Here is a 13,598-nt window from a genome sequence, read left to right as displayed (position 1 = left end):
GAATCTTTCTGGGTAGCCCATACTGTGTGAAGAAAGCTACTAACTCCTCTACCACCCTTTTTGCCTTGATACTCCGTGATGGAATTGCCTCCGGAAATCTGGGAGACACATCCATTATGGTGAACAAGTATTGGTTCCCAGTTTTAGTTCCCGGGAGGGGACCTACAGAATCAATCATAACCCATGTGAAAGGTTCTTCAAATATGGGAATTGGTAACAAAACTGCTGGTTTTATTACTGCCTGTGGCTTCCCTACCATTTGGTATGTATGACACATACGGCAAAAGTTAACCACATCCTTGTACATTCCAGACCAATAGAAATGTTTCTGTACCTTAGCCTGAATCTTTCATACCCCTAGGTGACCTCCTACAGGTAGTTCATGTACTACCCGTAACTCCTCCTGTCTGTATGCTCCCGGTAACACAATCTGGTGCACTTCAGTCCATTTCTCCTCTGCATTAACCTGCCGTGGTCTCCATTTCCATCATAGGATTCTATCTTTCAGATAATAGCCCTCCGGAATATTCTCTGCCTCCTTTTTGGAGTACTCATCCACATATATATCTTTTATCATCTAGTCTTGCTGTTGCAAGTCTCTTAGCCTTCTAGGCGTAAACACGTCTGTCTGACCCTCTGCCTGTTCAGGTTTTTCCTGCATCATTACATCAAACAGGGTGTCCGCTAACTGAACCTCAGCTCCTTCATCTTTCTCTTTACTTTTCACTCCATGCTGTGACTTATGATAGTGGGATCTGGTTACCACACAGTCTGGGAAAATTCCAGGAGATTCCTGTTTTAACTCCTCAGTGTCTTGGTCTTCTTTGGGCTTCTCCACAACAAGGGGGGGTCACTCCCGTCTTGGATCCTGCCAGATCATTCCCAGGAACAAACTGGATTCCTGGAAGTAACACTCTGTCAACCCCTCCCACTGTTACTTCCCCAGTCTGGAGTTGGCACTTCAACCTGATCTTTCATTGGGGAACACTAAATTTGTGTTCATTTATCCCACAAATTACCACACTCTAAGGTAACAGATCAAAAAGAGAGCATATTTGCACATCCCTTCCTAACAGTGACTGGTTAGATCCTGTATCTTTCAAAATTGCAACTTCTTGCCCTTCACCCCCTGTTCTTTCTGAGTAACCTTTACCTACAGAGGTGAATTCTTTATAAAGATCAGGTACTAACTCCATCCCCAGCCCCTGCCGAGGCTGTGCATTCTCCTGCAGCTCCTCAACTTTTCCTGGGGTTTCCTTTACTACTTTCACTAATGCCACTGGCTTAGCTTCTTTTACCACATCTTTTCCCACAATGCCCTTCTTTAACAACAAGCACTGTGTCTTTACATGTCCCACAGTGGAAACACCTGAGGCCTTTCACCTTCTTCTGCCTTCTTGGGCTTCTTTTTTTATCCTGTGGTAAAGTCTTACCAGTGCTCTCTACTCTTGGTTTAGTAGTGTAGGATTGCCCCTTCTCCCAACTTCTATCCCTCACAGGACAAAATTTCTGGCTGGAAGCTTGTCTGATGCACCAGCAACCCTTCTCACTTCCTGAAGTTTCTGTACATGAATCATATTATCTCTGGAAGTGAACTTTTAAACTCTTCCAGCAGGATAATCTCCCTTAGAGCCTCAAAAGTCCTAATTATTTTTAAAGCATGCACCCATCAATCAAAGTGACTATGTTTAATTCTTTCGAACTCAGTATGAGTCTAAGCTGGTTCCGTCTTTATGCTTCTGAACAGCTGCCTATATGTGTCTGATACCAATTCATAAACACTCAAAATAGCCTGCTTCATCTCTTCACAATCTCTCGACACAATCTGACAATGCGGTAAATACCTCACTAGCTCTGCCTACCAGTTTAGTCTGAACTAGCATTACCCAGAAATTTTCAACTACTCCAACTGCCTAGTCAATTTTTCAAATGAAATTTTAAAAAAGCTTCAACATCTTTCTTATCAAAATGTGGCAGAGTTGTGACATACTCTTTTAATCTCCATCCTGTTAACTTGACTTTGCTGACTAAGTCACAACTTCTCAACTCAAATTCTCTCTTTCTTTCTTTCTCTCTCTCTCTCTCTCTCCCTTTGTTTATCTTCTAACTCCATTTTCCTCAATTGCAATTTACATTTTTCAACCTCTACTGTGCTTGGCTGTTTATCTGACATACCTCAGTGTTTGAGTAATTAATTCCTTTACAATTTCAGCTTTACCTTTGTCCTCGGTTAAACCCAAATCTAACCTCTTTGCTAATTCTAAAAGTGTGGCCTTTTCCTTTCCTTGTAAACTTTCTTGGCAAATTTGAGAATCATTTTCAAATCCCAGAAACTCTTTAGCAATTTTAAGAGCCATTTCTCTCACTTTTAATTTAATCAACCACACGTCACCGAAATTAACCAAATTGTCTCACCTGTGTTTTATTTAAAGATCTAGGACACTAACCTGCAAGTGTTTAAATCTGCTGGGATTTTTCACACCCTCAAATCTATTCAAACCTGTTTAAATCAGTTCAAATCATGGACCTGAGCTTCCATGACACCGAGTAAACACTCCTGGTTAATGTAAACCAGCAACACAGAAAAGGTTTATCCCTGGCAGTAATCTGTGAAAATTGAGTGGCCAAGAACTATTTAAAATAAAAATTAACAACTTCTTAAAGTAGAACAGAGAATAATTAACTAACCACTACATAAAACTTAATTCTCTAATCTATCTTTTAACTTCCTTTCTATAATATTAGTCCAATAAAACTCCCAATTAAGATTTAAAAAAACCACACTTCTTATCTCAAACCCATGATTTGGAGATGCCGGTGTTGGACTGGGGTGTACAAAGTTAAAAATCACACAACACCAGGTTGTAGTCCAACAGGTTTAATTGGAAGCACACTAGCTTTCAGAGTGACGCTCCTTCATGCTATCACCTGAGGAAGGAGCGTCGCTCCAAAAGCTAGTGTGCTTCCAATTAAACCTGTTAGACTACAAACTGGTGTTGTGTGATTTTTATCTCAAACCCAGGCAGCTGTAGGTTCTTGTCTTCCCATCTTCCTGTGTCTACTTTTCTCCTTGTTACGAATTTCTGCGTTATAGGTTTCTGACGAAAAAGGACTTTTAAGAGAGAGCTATTTTCAAGCAGTCTGTTTACATGCTGGGCTGTGGCAGTTCTCCTCTCAGCTGTTCAATTTCCCTGTCTTATACTTCAGAGCATCTGAGCAACGAACTACTCAAGTTGTTCAACCCAGTGTTACATTGTTGCCTTATTGACAATACTTGGTGCTGTGTCCGGTAGTTCTGCTGCTTTTAACTCTCTTAAAGGTACACCCACATCTTCATAACAATATGCAAAGACGAAACTTTTTCTGGTGTAGAACATTCCAAAGATTCGCAACCATTTGAATAAAAAACGAATTGATCTTGTTCTCCACAGCCATGAGTATGATTGTTGAAATTGGCATTGCCTGTCTGATGGCAGAGTACAGCTCATCCCCTCAGGCCTGGAGAATAACTTGGAGTGTGGAGTCCAGTTGTGGTTGGGATGAATGTGGCCAACTTTGAGATTTAGTTTTGGATTTGAATTGAATTCAGATGCCCCCACCTGTCTTGGTGGGATATGATCTGGACATTAACTGGATCTAACGATACTCATAATATCATATGGCCATTTCCTCTTCTCCCCTCTCGAAGAGTGTGGTGCTGGAACAGCATCTGAGGAGGTTGCCTGACTGACTGTGCTTTTCCAGCACCACTAATCCAGATATCCAGGACCACACTGGTTGACTCTGATCTCCTGCATCTGCAGTCCTCACTTTCTCCTGTCTCCACAACACAACTCTCGAACCCTGAGTATTTGTGTGCATGTCCTAGTACGTTCACTAAAGATGCTTCTGTTCATTATTTTCCACAGCTAGTCCTCCTGAGACAACTGAGCCTAATACAGGAACCATACCAGAGCTTGGGCAAAGCACCAGAGAGAGAGCAGGTAATAAATCTCCCCGAGATAACCCCTTCAATGTAATAATGCAATGGGAGAGGTCTCTTATTTTTGTGCCTTTACAATCTGTGGCCTGTCATGAGAAAGAATTATTTTCAAAAACAAGGATTTACCAGGATATCTGCATAATTTCAGAGCAAGAATCTGATTCAGACTGTGAAGGTGATTTTAGTTTGTAGCTGTGGTATCCTAGTTTTCAACTCTGATCTCCAGCATCTGCAGTCCTCACTTTCTCCTACAATATGTAGTTGTCCTTAAATGAAGTTGATTGGTTCACAGCTAATTGAACAGACTGGAACTGGACTCAACTTACAGAAGGAACTGACATAAAGAGAGAGAAAAGACACAGAGGGCTGGACAGTCGTTCTCCCCAGCAGAAACCGCCTGTTCTCTGCAGGTAGCTTCTTTTCTCGGAGAGTAGTAGGAGCATGGAATGTCCTGCCTGCAACAGCAGTAGACTCGCCAACTTTAAGGGCATTTAAATGGTCATTGGATAGGTATATGGACGAGAATGGAATCGTATAGGATAGATGTGCTTCAGATTGGTTTCACAAGGTGGTGCCACATCAAGTGCCGAAGGGCTAATGTTCTATGTTCTAGAACTCTCTCCTGACTGTATATCTCTGTTCCACTAAGTCTGCTTGGTGTGTCCTAAGACCATAAGAAATAGGAAGAGGAGTAGGCCATTCGGCGCCTCAATGGTATCACGGCTGATCCAGTATTCCTCACTTCCACCTTTCTGCATTTTCCCTGTGTCCCTCGTTCCTTGTTTATCTCAGCCTGCAATATACAGAAGGACCCCCTGCCCCACAGCTGTCCTTGGCAAGGAGTTCCAGAGACTCCCAGCCCTCTGAGAGAGGACATTCCTCCTGATTTCAGCCTTAAGTTGGTGCCCCTTTAATCTGAGACTATATTTCTGGTCTTGGACTGACTCCTCCATGAGGAGTAACGTGCTTGTGTCATTTACCCTGAAAGCCCCTTAAGAATCCTCGAGGTTTCAATACAATCACCTCCCATTTTTCTAAACTCAAGTGAGTACAGTCCCAACCTGTTTAGCCTTTGCTGATAAGACAATCCATGTACCCTGGGGATCATCCTGGTGAACATTCCTATGGGATAGGACATATCCAGGACCACGGTAAAAACAATGACTGCAGATGCTGGAAACCAGATTCTGGATTAGTGGTGCTGGAAGAGCACAGCAGGTCAGGCAGCATCCAAGGAGCAGTAAAATCGATGTTTCGGGCAAAAGCCCTTCATCAGGAATAAAGGCAGTGAGCCTGAAGCGTGGAGAGATAAGCTAGAGGAGGGTGGGGGTGGGGAGAGAGTAGCATAGAGTACAATAGGTGAGTTGGGGAGGGGATGAAGGTGATAGGTCAAGGAGGAGAGGGTGGAGTGGATAGGTGGAAAAGAAGATAGGCAGGTCGGACAAGTCAAGGAGACAGTAACTGAGCTGGAAGTTTGAAACTAGGATGAGGTGGGGGAAGGGGAAATGAGGAAGCTGTTGAAGTCCACATTGATGCCCTGGGGTTGAAGTGTTCCGAGGCGGAAGATGAGGCGTTCTTCCTCCAGGCGTCTGGTGGTGAGGGAGCGGCGGTGAAGGAGGCCCAGGACCTCCATGTCCTCGGCAGAGTGGGAGGGGGAGTTGAAATGTTGGGCCACGGGGCGGTTTAGTTGATTGGTGCGGGTGTCTCGGAGATGTTCCCTAAAGCGCTCTGCTAGGAGGCGCCCAGTCTCCCCAATGTAGAGGAGACCACATCGGGAGCAACGGATACAATAAATGATATTGGTGGATGTGCAGGTGAAACTTTGATGGATATGGAAGGCTCCTTTAGGGCCTTGGATAGAGGTGAGGGAGGAGGTGTGGGCACAGGTTTTACAGTTCCTGCGGTGGCAGGGGAAAGTGCCAGGATGGGAGGGTGGGTTGTAGGGGGGGGGGGTGTGGACCTGACCAGGTAGTCACAGAGGGAACGGTCTTTGCGGAAGGTGGAAAGGGGTGGGGAGGGAAATATATCCCTGGAGGAAGAACGCCTCATCTTTCGCCTCGGAACACTTCAACCCCATGGCATCAATGTGGACTTCAACAGTTTCCTCATTTCCCCTTCCCCCAACTCACCCTAGTTCTAAACTTCCAGCTCAGTAACTGTCCACATGACTTGTCCGGACTTGTCCTACCTGCCTATCTCCATTTCCACCTATCCACTCCACCCTCTCCTCCCTGACCTATCACCTTCATCCCCTCCCCCACTCACCCATTGTACTCTATGCTACTTTCTCCCCACCCCCACCCTCCTCTAGCTTATCTCTCCACGCTTCAGGCTCACTGCCTTTATTCCTGATGAAGGGCTTTTGCCCAAAACGTCGATTTCGCTGCTCCTCGGATGCTGCCTGACCTGCTGTGCTCTTCCAGCACTACTAATCCAGATATCCAGGACCATACTCTTTGACTCTGATCTCCTGTATCTGCAGTCCTCACTTTCTCCTCTCTCCACAACACAACTCTCAAACCCTGAGTATTTGTGTGCATGTCCTAGTACGTTCACTAAAGATACTTCTGTTCATTATTTTCCACAGCTAGTCCTCCTGAGACAACTGAGCCTAATACAGGAACCATACCAGAGCCTGGGCAAAGCACCAGAGAGAGAGCAGGTAATAAATCTCCCTGAGGTAACCCCTTCAATGTAATAATGCAAGGGAGAGGTCTCTTATTTTTGTGCCTTTACCATCTGTGGCCTGTCATGAGAAAGAATTATTTTTAAAGACAGGGATTTACCAGGATATCTGCATAATTTCAGAGCAAGAATCTGATTCTGATCATGAACGTGATTGTTTTTGTAGCTGTGGTATCCTCCAACTTGCAGTTGTCTAAATGAAGTTGAATGGTTTATAGATAATTGAACAGGCTAGAACTGGACTCAACTTACAGAAGGAACAGACATAAAGAGAGAGAAAAGACACAGAGGGCTGGACAGTCGTTCTCCCCAGCAGAAACCGCCTGTTCTCTGCAGTAAAAGCCTCAGTTTAAACTTGATATAAACCAGTTACTGCAGCAGCTGTTGTGAGCTGTGACTTTTGAATGAACAACTCAGAAATATTTGTAAGTGAATCAGTCACTCTGTACTTTTTACAAACCAGGGGAAGCTTCCAGAGAAAAGCATCTGAACACCAAGGGCTGGGCTATCCAGAGAATGGTCACCTCACCATCAGGATTCAGAAATAACTGCCCCTGAACTAACTTTGGAGTGTTTGTACCTCCAGCAATAATTTATTTTCCCTGTTTGTCTGTGGGTGTGTGTAAGGGGACGTTTAGGATGGGATTTGAGTTTTAGTTAGTTGAGTTATATGCCAGTAGTTTAGATCTATTTCCTGAAGCTATAGTATAATTACAGACACAATAATTCTCCGAATCACAGGCCCCAGAAACAGGCCCTTCGGCCCACCATGTCTGCACTGACCAACAAACCTACTACACTAAACCCATTGACCTGCACTTGATCATTGCCCCTGTGACTCAGCATTTTAAGTGTTGGTCTAGAAGCTTCTGGAACGTTGTAGGAGTTCCTGCCTCCACCACCCTCCCAGTCAGCATGGTCCACACTTCTACGCTATCCCCCCCCCCCCCCCCCCCCGGGTGAAAATAGCAAACCTTCGAGCCCCTCTAAATCACTTACTCCACACCTTAAACTTCTGCTCTATTGTCTTAGATATGTGTGTTGTGGGGAATAGATTCTCACAGCCACCCTTTCTATCCCCTTTCATAATTTTGTATATTTCAGTCTGATCCCTCTGAGCCCATTCTGCTCCAGGGTAAACAAACCCAGCCTTCTGCAGTCTCTCTCTCTCTCTCTCTCTCTCTAACTGAGCCGTAACAGCAATAATTCAATGATGGAGCAAACCCAAATGGCCGACTGGCCTAATTCCAATCCTGTATCTAACCATCTTTCCATCTGGGGCCACCTCCTTGTGTATCTCCTCCCCACCCCCTCTCCAATACATCCATAGACCTGCACACAGTATTCAGTCTGTGCCCTCACCAATGCTGGATAAATTTGCAGCAAAACTTGCTCCTATATTCTCTGCTCCTGCTAATGAAGGGAAGTATCCAGTATGTCTCCTTCACCATCCTATCGACCTGTGCTATCTCCTTTGAGAATCTATGGGTGTGTATCCCTTTCCTTCTTAATGTTCTCTCAGGACCTACCATTTAATGTGTAAATCCTTCCGTGATGAGACCTCCCAAAATCCATCACCTCACACTTACCGGGATTACGTTCTATCTGCCATCACTCTGCCCAATTTACCAGCTGATTAATGCCAGCTTGCAGCCTGAGGCCACCCTCCTCACTATCAACAACCCCGCCAGTTTGTATGTTATCTGCAAACTTACTCATGATACCGTCTACATTCACAGCCAAGTCACTAATGACTGTAACAAACAGTAAGTGTCCCATCTTCAATCCAGTGGTACACTGCTGGTCACAGGCCTTCCGATCACAAACACACCACCATCACCCTTTTCTCCCTATTTGTAAACCAGTTTTGGATACAGTTTGTCATCTTCTCCTGGATACACTGGGTTCTTACCTTGTGGAGTAATCTTCCAAGTGGGACCTTGTCAAAGGCCTTACTGAGGTTCTGGTAAACTGTATGTTCATAGTGCAGTGATTGTAATGAGGGCAGCAAAGTGTACCACATAGGATACAGGTTCCCTGATTGGGGCTGTTAACCTGGTCAATCAGGGAGTCCTGGCTGCAGATAGAAACAAGAGTGTCCGAGGTTGTGTTCATTCTGAGGGAGCTGGATCGGTATCAAGGATAAATATAGTGTAACTTGGTGGGTCTTTTGACATAGAATTTTACAAAATAGTCAGAGGGCATTTGGCCCATCATGTCAGTATTGGTTCCCGAAAGAGTTCCAACGCCCCTCCCCCAAGTCCCTCATCCCTACCTTTTATCTTAGCCTGCTGGACATACTTTCCTCATTCCTGAAGAAGGGCTTATGGCCAAAACGTTGATTCTCCTGCTCCTTGGATGCTGCCTGACCTGCTGCACTTTTCCAGCAACACATTTTCAGCTCTGATCTCCAGCATCTGCAGTCCTCACTTTCTCCTCCCGAAAGAGTTACTCAACTAGTCCCATTCTCCAGGCCTGCCTGCATAGCCCTCCAAATTCATCCCTTTCACATGTACATCCAGCTCCCTTTTGAAACATCCTAAGGAATCCGCCTCCATCACTCTCCTCGGTAATGCATTCCAAATCTTAACTCTGAATACAAACGTTTCTCCTCATTTCACTCCAAGCTCTCTTGCTGAGAGTCTTGAAATTGTGACCCCTAATTACTGACACACCAACTAATGGAAACAGAATATCTTCCTTTACTCTGTCAAAATTGATGTTAATTTTGCGAACTTCAATAAGGTCACCTCTTAATCTTCTCTGCTCCAGGGAGAATATACCTAATTTCTCAAAGCTACATCAACAGTATTAGTCCTATCGATGCATTTATTTAACTTAACAAAACATAAATTAACGTAATCAGAGAGGAGCTCTTTGCAACAAATCTGTGCTGACGATCCCTGACCAATCTCTGCCTTTCTGAGATTTAGTAGAGAAACTTGTTCTGTGCTTTCTATCACATCAGTAAATTAGGGTACAGTGTGTTCCTCAAAAACACCCTTCAAAATGTCCAATGAACATAGTCTGCCGATTTCTCAGCAACAAACCCAAACAAGCAGACAAAATGTGTCCAGAAACTCTAGCCACTCCCCCCTACATCAAAGGTAGCTTGGAAATGACTGCCAGACTACTCAGACCCCTTGGCATCATGGTCGTCCACAAACCCACCAACACAGTAAACAGCAGCTAATGAACTTGAAAGACCCTATACAGACAACAAGCAAAACTAATGTCATTTACAAAATATCCTGCAAGAACTGTAACAAACACTACATTGGACAAACAGGAAGATGACTAGCCACCAGGATACATGAACATCAACTAGTCTCAAAAAGACATGACCCTCTCTCCCTAGTATCCTTACATACAGATAAGGATACACTTCGACTGGGACAACACATCCATCCTCAGACAAGCCAAACAGAGAAACGCACGAGAATTCCTAGAAACATGCCATTCCAACCGGAACTGTATCAACAAACACGTTGACTTGGATCCCTGTGAAAAAGAATAGGAAATGACATTACCATAGGAAATTATGTCACCACAGGAAATGACATCACCAACCCAAGGAAACCCAAACAAATAAATAGAAAGCGGGCTACACCACCAGTGCTTTGTCTGGTGGCTCACTGAAGATGTTACCTAGTATGGTGAAAAACACCTGAAAACGAACCTTCCAGCTCAGCGAGCAAACCTACATCCAAAAATTTCAATATTTGCTCAGACTTTAGGGATGGTAAGGATCAATTTAAATCTCCCTGACCCCGTGGATCATAACAATAAGCATAAAGTGTATGATGTTTTCTCAGTTTTTCCATCTTTGTCCCAGTATTTGATGAATGGACACTGTGCACACCTGGCCATGTTGAGCAGGTGTCGACAATGACGCTGTTTATGACTTGGTGTTAACATTTGGGACTTGTTTGCTGATAAACTCCATTGGTTGGGATCAAACAATGTGATACATTAGCAGAACAAATGACTTTCTCAGGAGAAGCCTTTGAGACCAACATTTGAAGAGTATGTGCCCTGAAGTTTCTTCAGTGAAAACAAAGCCACGAGGTGAGACCTCCCCACAGAACAAAATTGACCACTTCCCTCAAATCGGGGTAGTATTTGATTCGGGCCAAACTTACACAGTTAAAGTTAAAGTTAGGGTCAAAATGATTTAAGTAAAGAAAGGTAAAATGAAGTTTACTGAAATGAGTTAAACTTGAGGTTAGATGAAGTAAGACATAAATGTTGCAACAAATGTATGTTTTATATTGAGTATTAGTACTGAAAGGGTTAAATGAAGTCGGGTTTGTTGACTTAAATTCAGAATTGGTTCCTTGTCTTTTATCTGTCACACTAGGAACAGTACATGGATCAAAGGTTTGAGTACTACTTTTCTGGAAACTATGACTCAGAACATGTGGGAGTGGGAGAGTCAGAATCATTGGTGACCTTTAAGTGGTTATTGGATAGGTACATGGATAGGTGCTTAAGCTCGGACAAATACTCGGCACAACATCGTGGGCCGAAGGGCCTGTTCTGTGCTGTATTGTTCTATGTTCTATGTTCTATGTTCTAACATTGAATCCTTGAAAAGGGCTGCCTTTAACTGAGTCTGAGGTTTACTTGGCCATGGTAAAAACAATGACTGTAGATGCTGGAAACCAAATTCTGGATTAGTGGTGCTGGAAGAGCACAGCAGTTCAGGCAGCATCCAAGTAGCTTCTAAATTGACGTTTCAGGCAAAAGCCCTTCATCAGGAATAATGGCAATACTTTCATGGCAATTCTTTGCGACTGGTATCCTGCCCTTGCTGCACTATCCAATGATACAGCCAGCTGTCACATCTGTTTGAAGTCCAGTTGGACTTCAGCTAGCAGGCCTTTTAACATGGTTACCTCATTAATCCAGACAGCCTCTAAGTACCTCAATAAAAGTTAGACCAAATTCAAAGGCTCTGCCAGTCATCTTAACCTAGTCAAAAACCACAATATGGATCCCTCAGTTCTCAAATTGGTGAGTAAAAGCCATAACATCTCAGAATTAGCGGTGGCATGGGGTCATAATATTCTTTAACTGCAGCCGTACTGTGGAGGTGCTGGTATTAGACTGGGCTGGATAAAGTCAGAGGTTACACAACACCAGGTTTACAGTCCAATTATTTGAAATCACAAGCTTTTAGAGTGCTTCCCCTTCATCAGGTGATGTGAAGGTGGACCTCACCGGAGGAAGGAGTGATACCTGGTGTTGTGTGACTTCTGACTTCCTTAATGTGTGAGTTAGTTCTTGCAAGGTTTTAGTATCAAGTGCCTCAGGGAAAATTAGGCTCCTAATGACAGAAAAAGCTGCAACTCCAGGAGGCTCATAGTTTTTCATCTGCCACAATGTTGTTTGCTTAGAAAAGTAACACATTCTCTCCACAACCTGAGAGCAGTCGACAGCAGGGTCAAACAAGTCAAGCTTCCTAAATAACGGCTGATCGAAGAAATGCTTAAGCCATCCCAAGGATTAATGTTGTGAGTGAGTTTCTTCAGGATCATGCTTTACTCTTGTCACCACTGAATTAACTCTACAGGGGCCATTACTTACACATGAACAATCCTTGACGATACTACTGCCTCATTCAGAATCGGGCCCCAGAGTGGCAGTATCTCTGATACTCACCCTTTTTATATCAGTCAGACTGTCTGATCAGATCAGATTAACAGCCCCAGTCAGGAAACTCATATTGTATGAGGCTGACCTCTTAAAATCACTATAGGAAACAACTGTGCTAAACTTAAGGAAGGACACTTGTCTTCCAGTCTACACTTCACCATGTAATGCAATAATTAGATCCTTTTGAAAAGGTCAGCAAGGACTTATGTAAGAGAAATCATGCTTGACAAATCTACTGGAAGTTTTTGAAGATGTAACTAGTAGAGTTGATAAGGGAGACCCAGTGGATATAGTTTATTTGGCCTTTCAATCAGATTTCACATAACAGCTAAGTGTGTAATATTAAAGTGCAAGGATTAGGAGTCGTGTACTGGAATGGATAGAGGTCTGGTTGGCAGAGAGATAATGGGAAAAGGGATAAGTGGATCTTTTTTAAGTGGCAGGCGGTGATTAGTGAGAGGTTCTACTCATGGTGATGAGGGAACTAAATGTAATATCTCCACATTTGCAGAGGACTCAAGGTTGGGTGAGAGGGTGAATTGTGTGGAAGCTGCAGAGATGGGAAAGTAGAGGAGCAGAGGGCATTATCTCAGAATGATGGGGTTCCAGTTTAGATTGAGCTGAGCGTTGGGAGTCTTTGGAACTCCTGACCACAGTGAGCTGTGGAGGCAGAGTACTTTTAAATCTGAGAGAGATAGGTTCATAACCAATCTGGAAATCAAGGGTTATGGGGAAAGGGCAGGAATGTGAATATGAGGAATTTCAGATCAGCCATGATCTGACTGAATGAGGGAGCAGGCTTGGCGGGCTGAATAGCCTATTCCTGTTCCTATTTTTTAAAGTCTTATAGGATTGGGGATTGCACTGATGTGTGAAATCAATGTCCCCAAATGGATCTACTTTTGGGTAGAGAACAGATGAAGACAAGGCAATAGCATGCAACTCTAAAATTCAAAGTGCAGTATCTGAATAGAATTTTTTTTTGTATTGAGAATGTGTTCTGTTCTTTCCTTTAGCTTTAACTGCATTGCCTGAAACAACAGATGAACTTCAGCATAGTACTACAGAGGGTCCAGGTAAGAAACCTCACACATCAAACAGGCTGAATGGGGAGGTGCTGGCCTAGTGGTATTATCACTCAGCTATTAGGCCAGGAAACCCAGGTAATATCCTGGGGATTCAGGTTCAAGTCCCCCATGGTGTATGATGGAATGAATTCAATAAAAAATCAAAATCTGGAAATCAAGAGTCTGGTGATGATGACCATGAACCA

General features: G+C 43.7%; 1 protein-coding gene across 1 annotated transcript in view; it reads left to right on the top strand.

Annotated features, from left to right (window-relative positions):
- Positions 1 to 13,360, top strand: part of LOC140480882 (disintegrin and metalloproteinase domain-containing protein 12-like) — a 259,186-nt gene extending 245,826 nt beyond the window's left edge. The window contains exons 21-24 of the mRNA XM_072576436.1: positions 3,909 to 3,983; positions 6,570 to 6,644; positions 8,300 to 8,433; positions 13,342 to 13,360. Of these exons, the coding sequence (XP_072432537.1) occupies positions 3,909 to 3,983; positions 6,570 to 6,644; positions 8,300 to 8,433; positions 13,342 to 13,360 (303 nt within the window). The remainder of the gene's footprint in view (positions 1 to 3,908; positions 3,984 to 6,569; positions 6,645 to 8,299; positions 8,434 to 13,341) is intronic.
- Positions 13,361 to 13,598: the final 238 nt, after the last annotated feature.

This window comes from Chiloscyllium punctatum, chromosome 1 (genome assembly GCF_047496795.1).
Source record: "Chiloscyllium punctatum isolate Juve2018m chromosome 1, sChiPun1.3, whole genome shotgun sequence".
Classification (NCBI taxonomy): Eukaryota; Metazoa; Chordata; class Chondrichthyes; order Orectolobiformes; family Hemiscylliidae; genus Chiloscyllium; species Chiloscyllium punctatum.
Note: the sequence above shows the minus strand (reverse complement) of the source record. Positions and strands in the feature narration are given on the sequence as shown.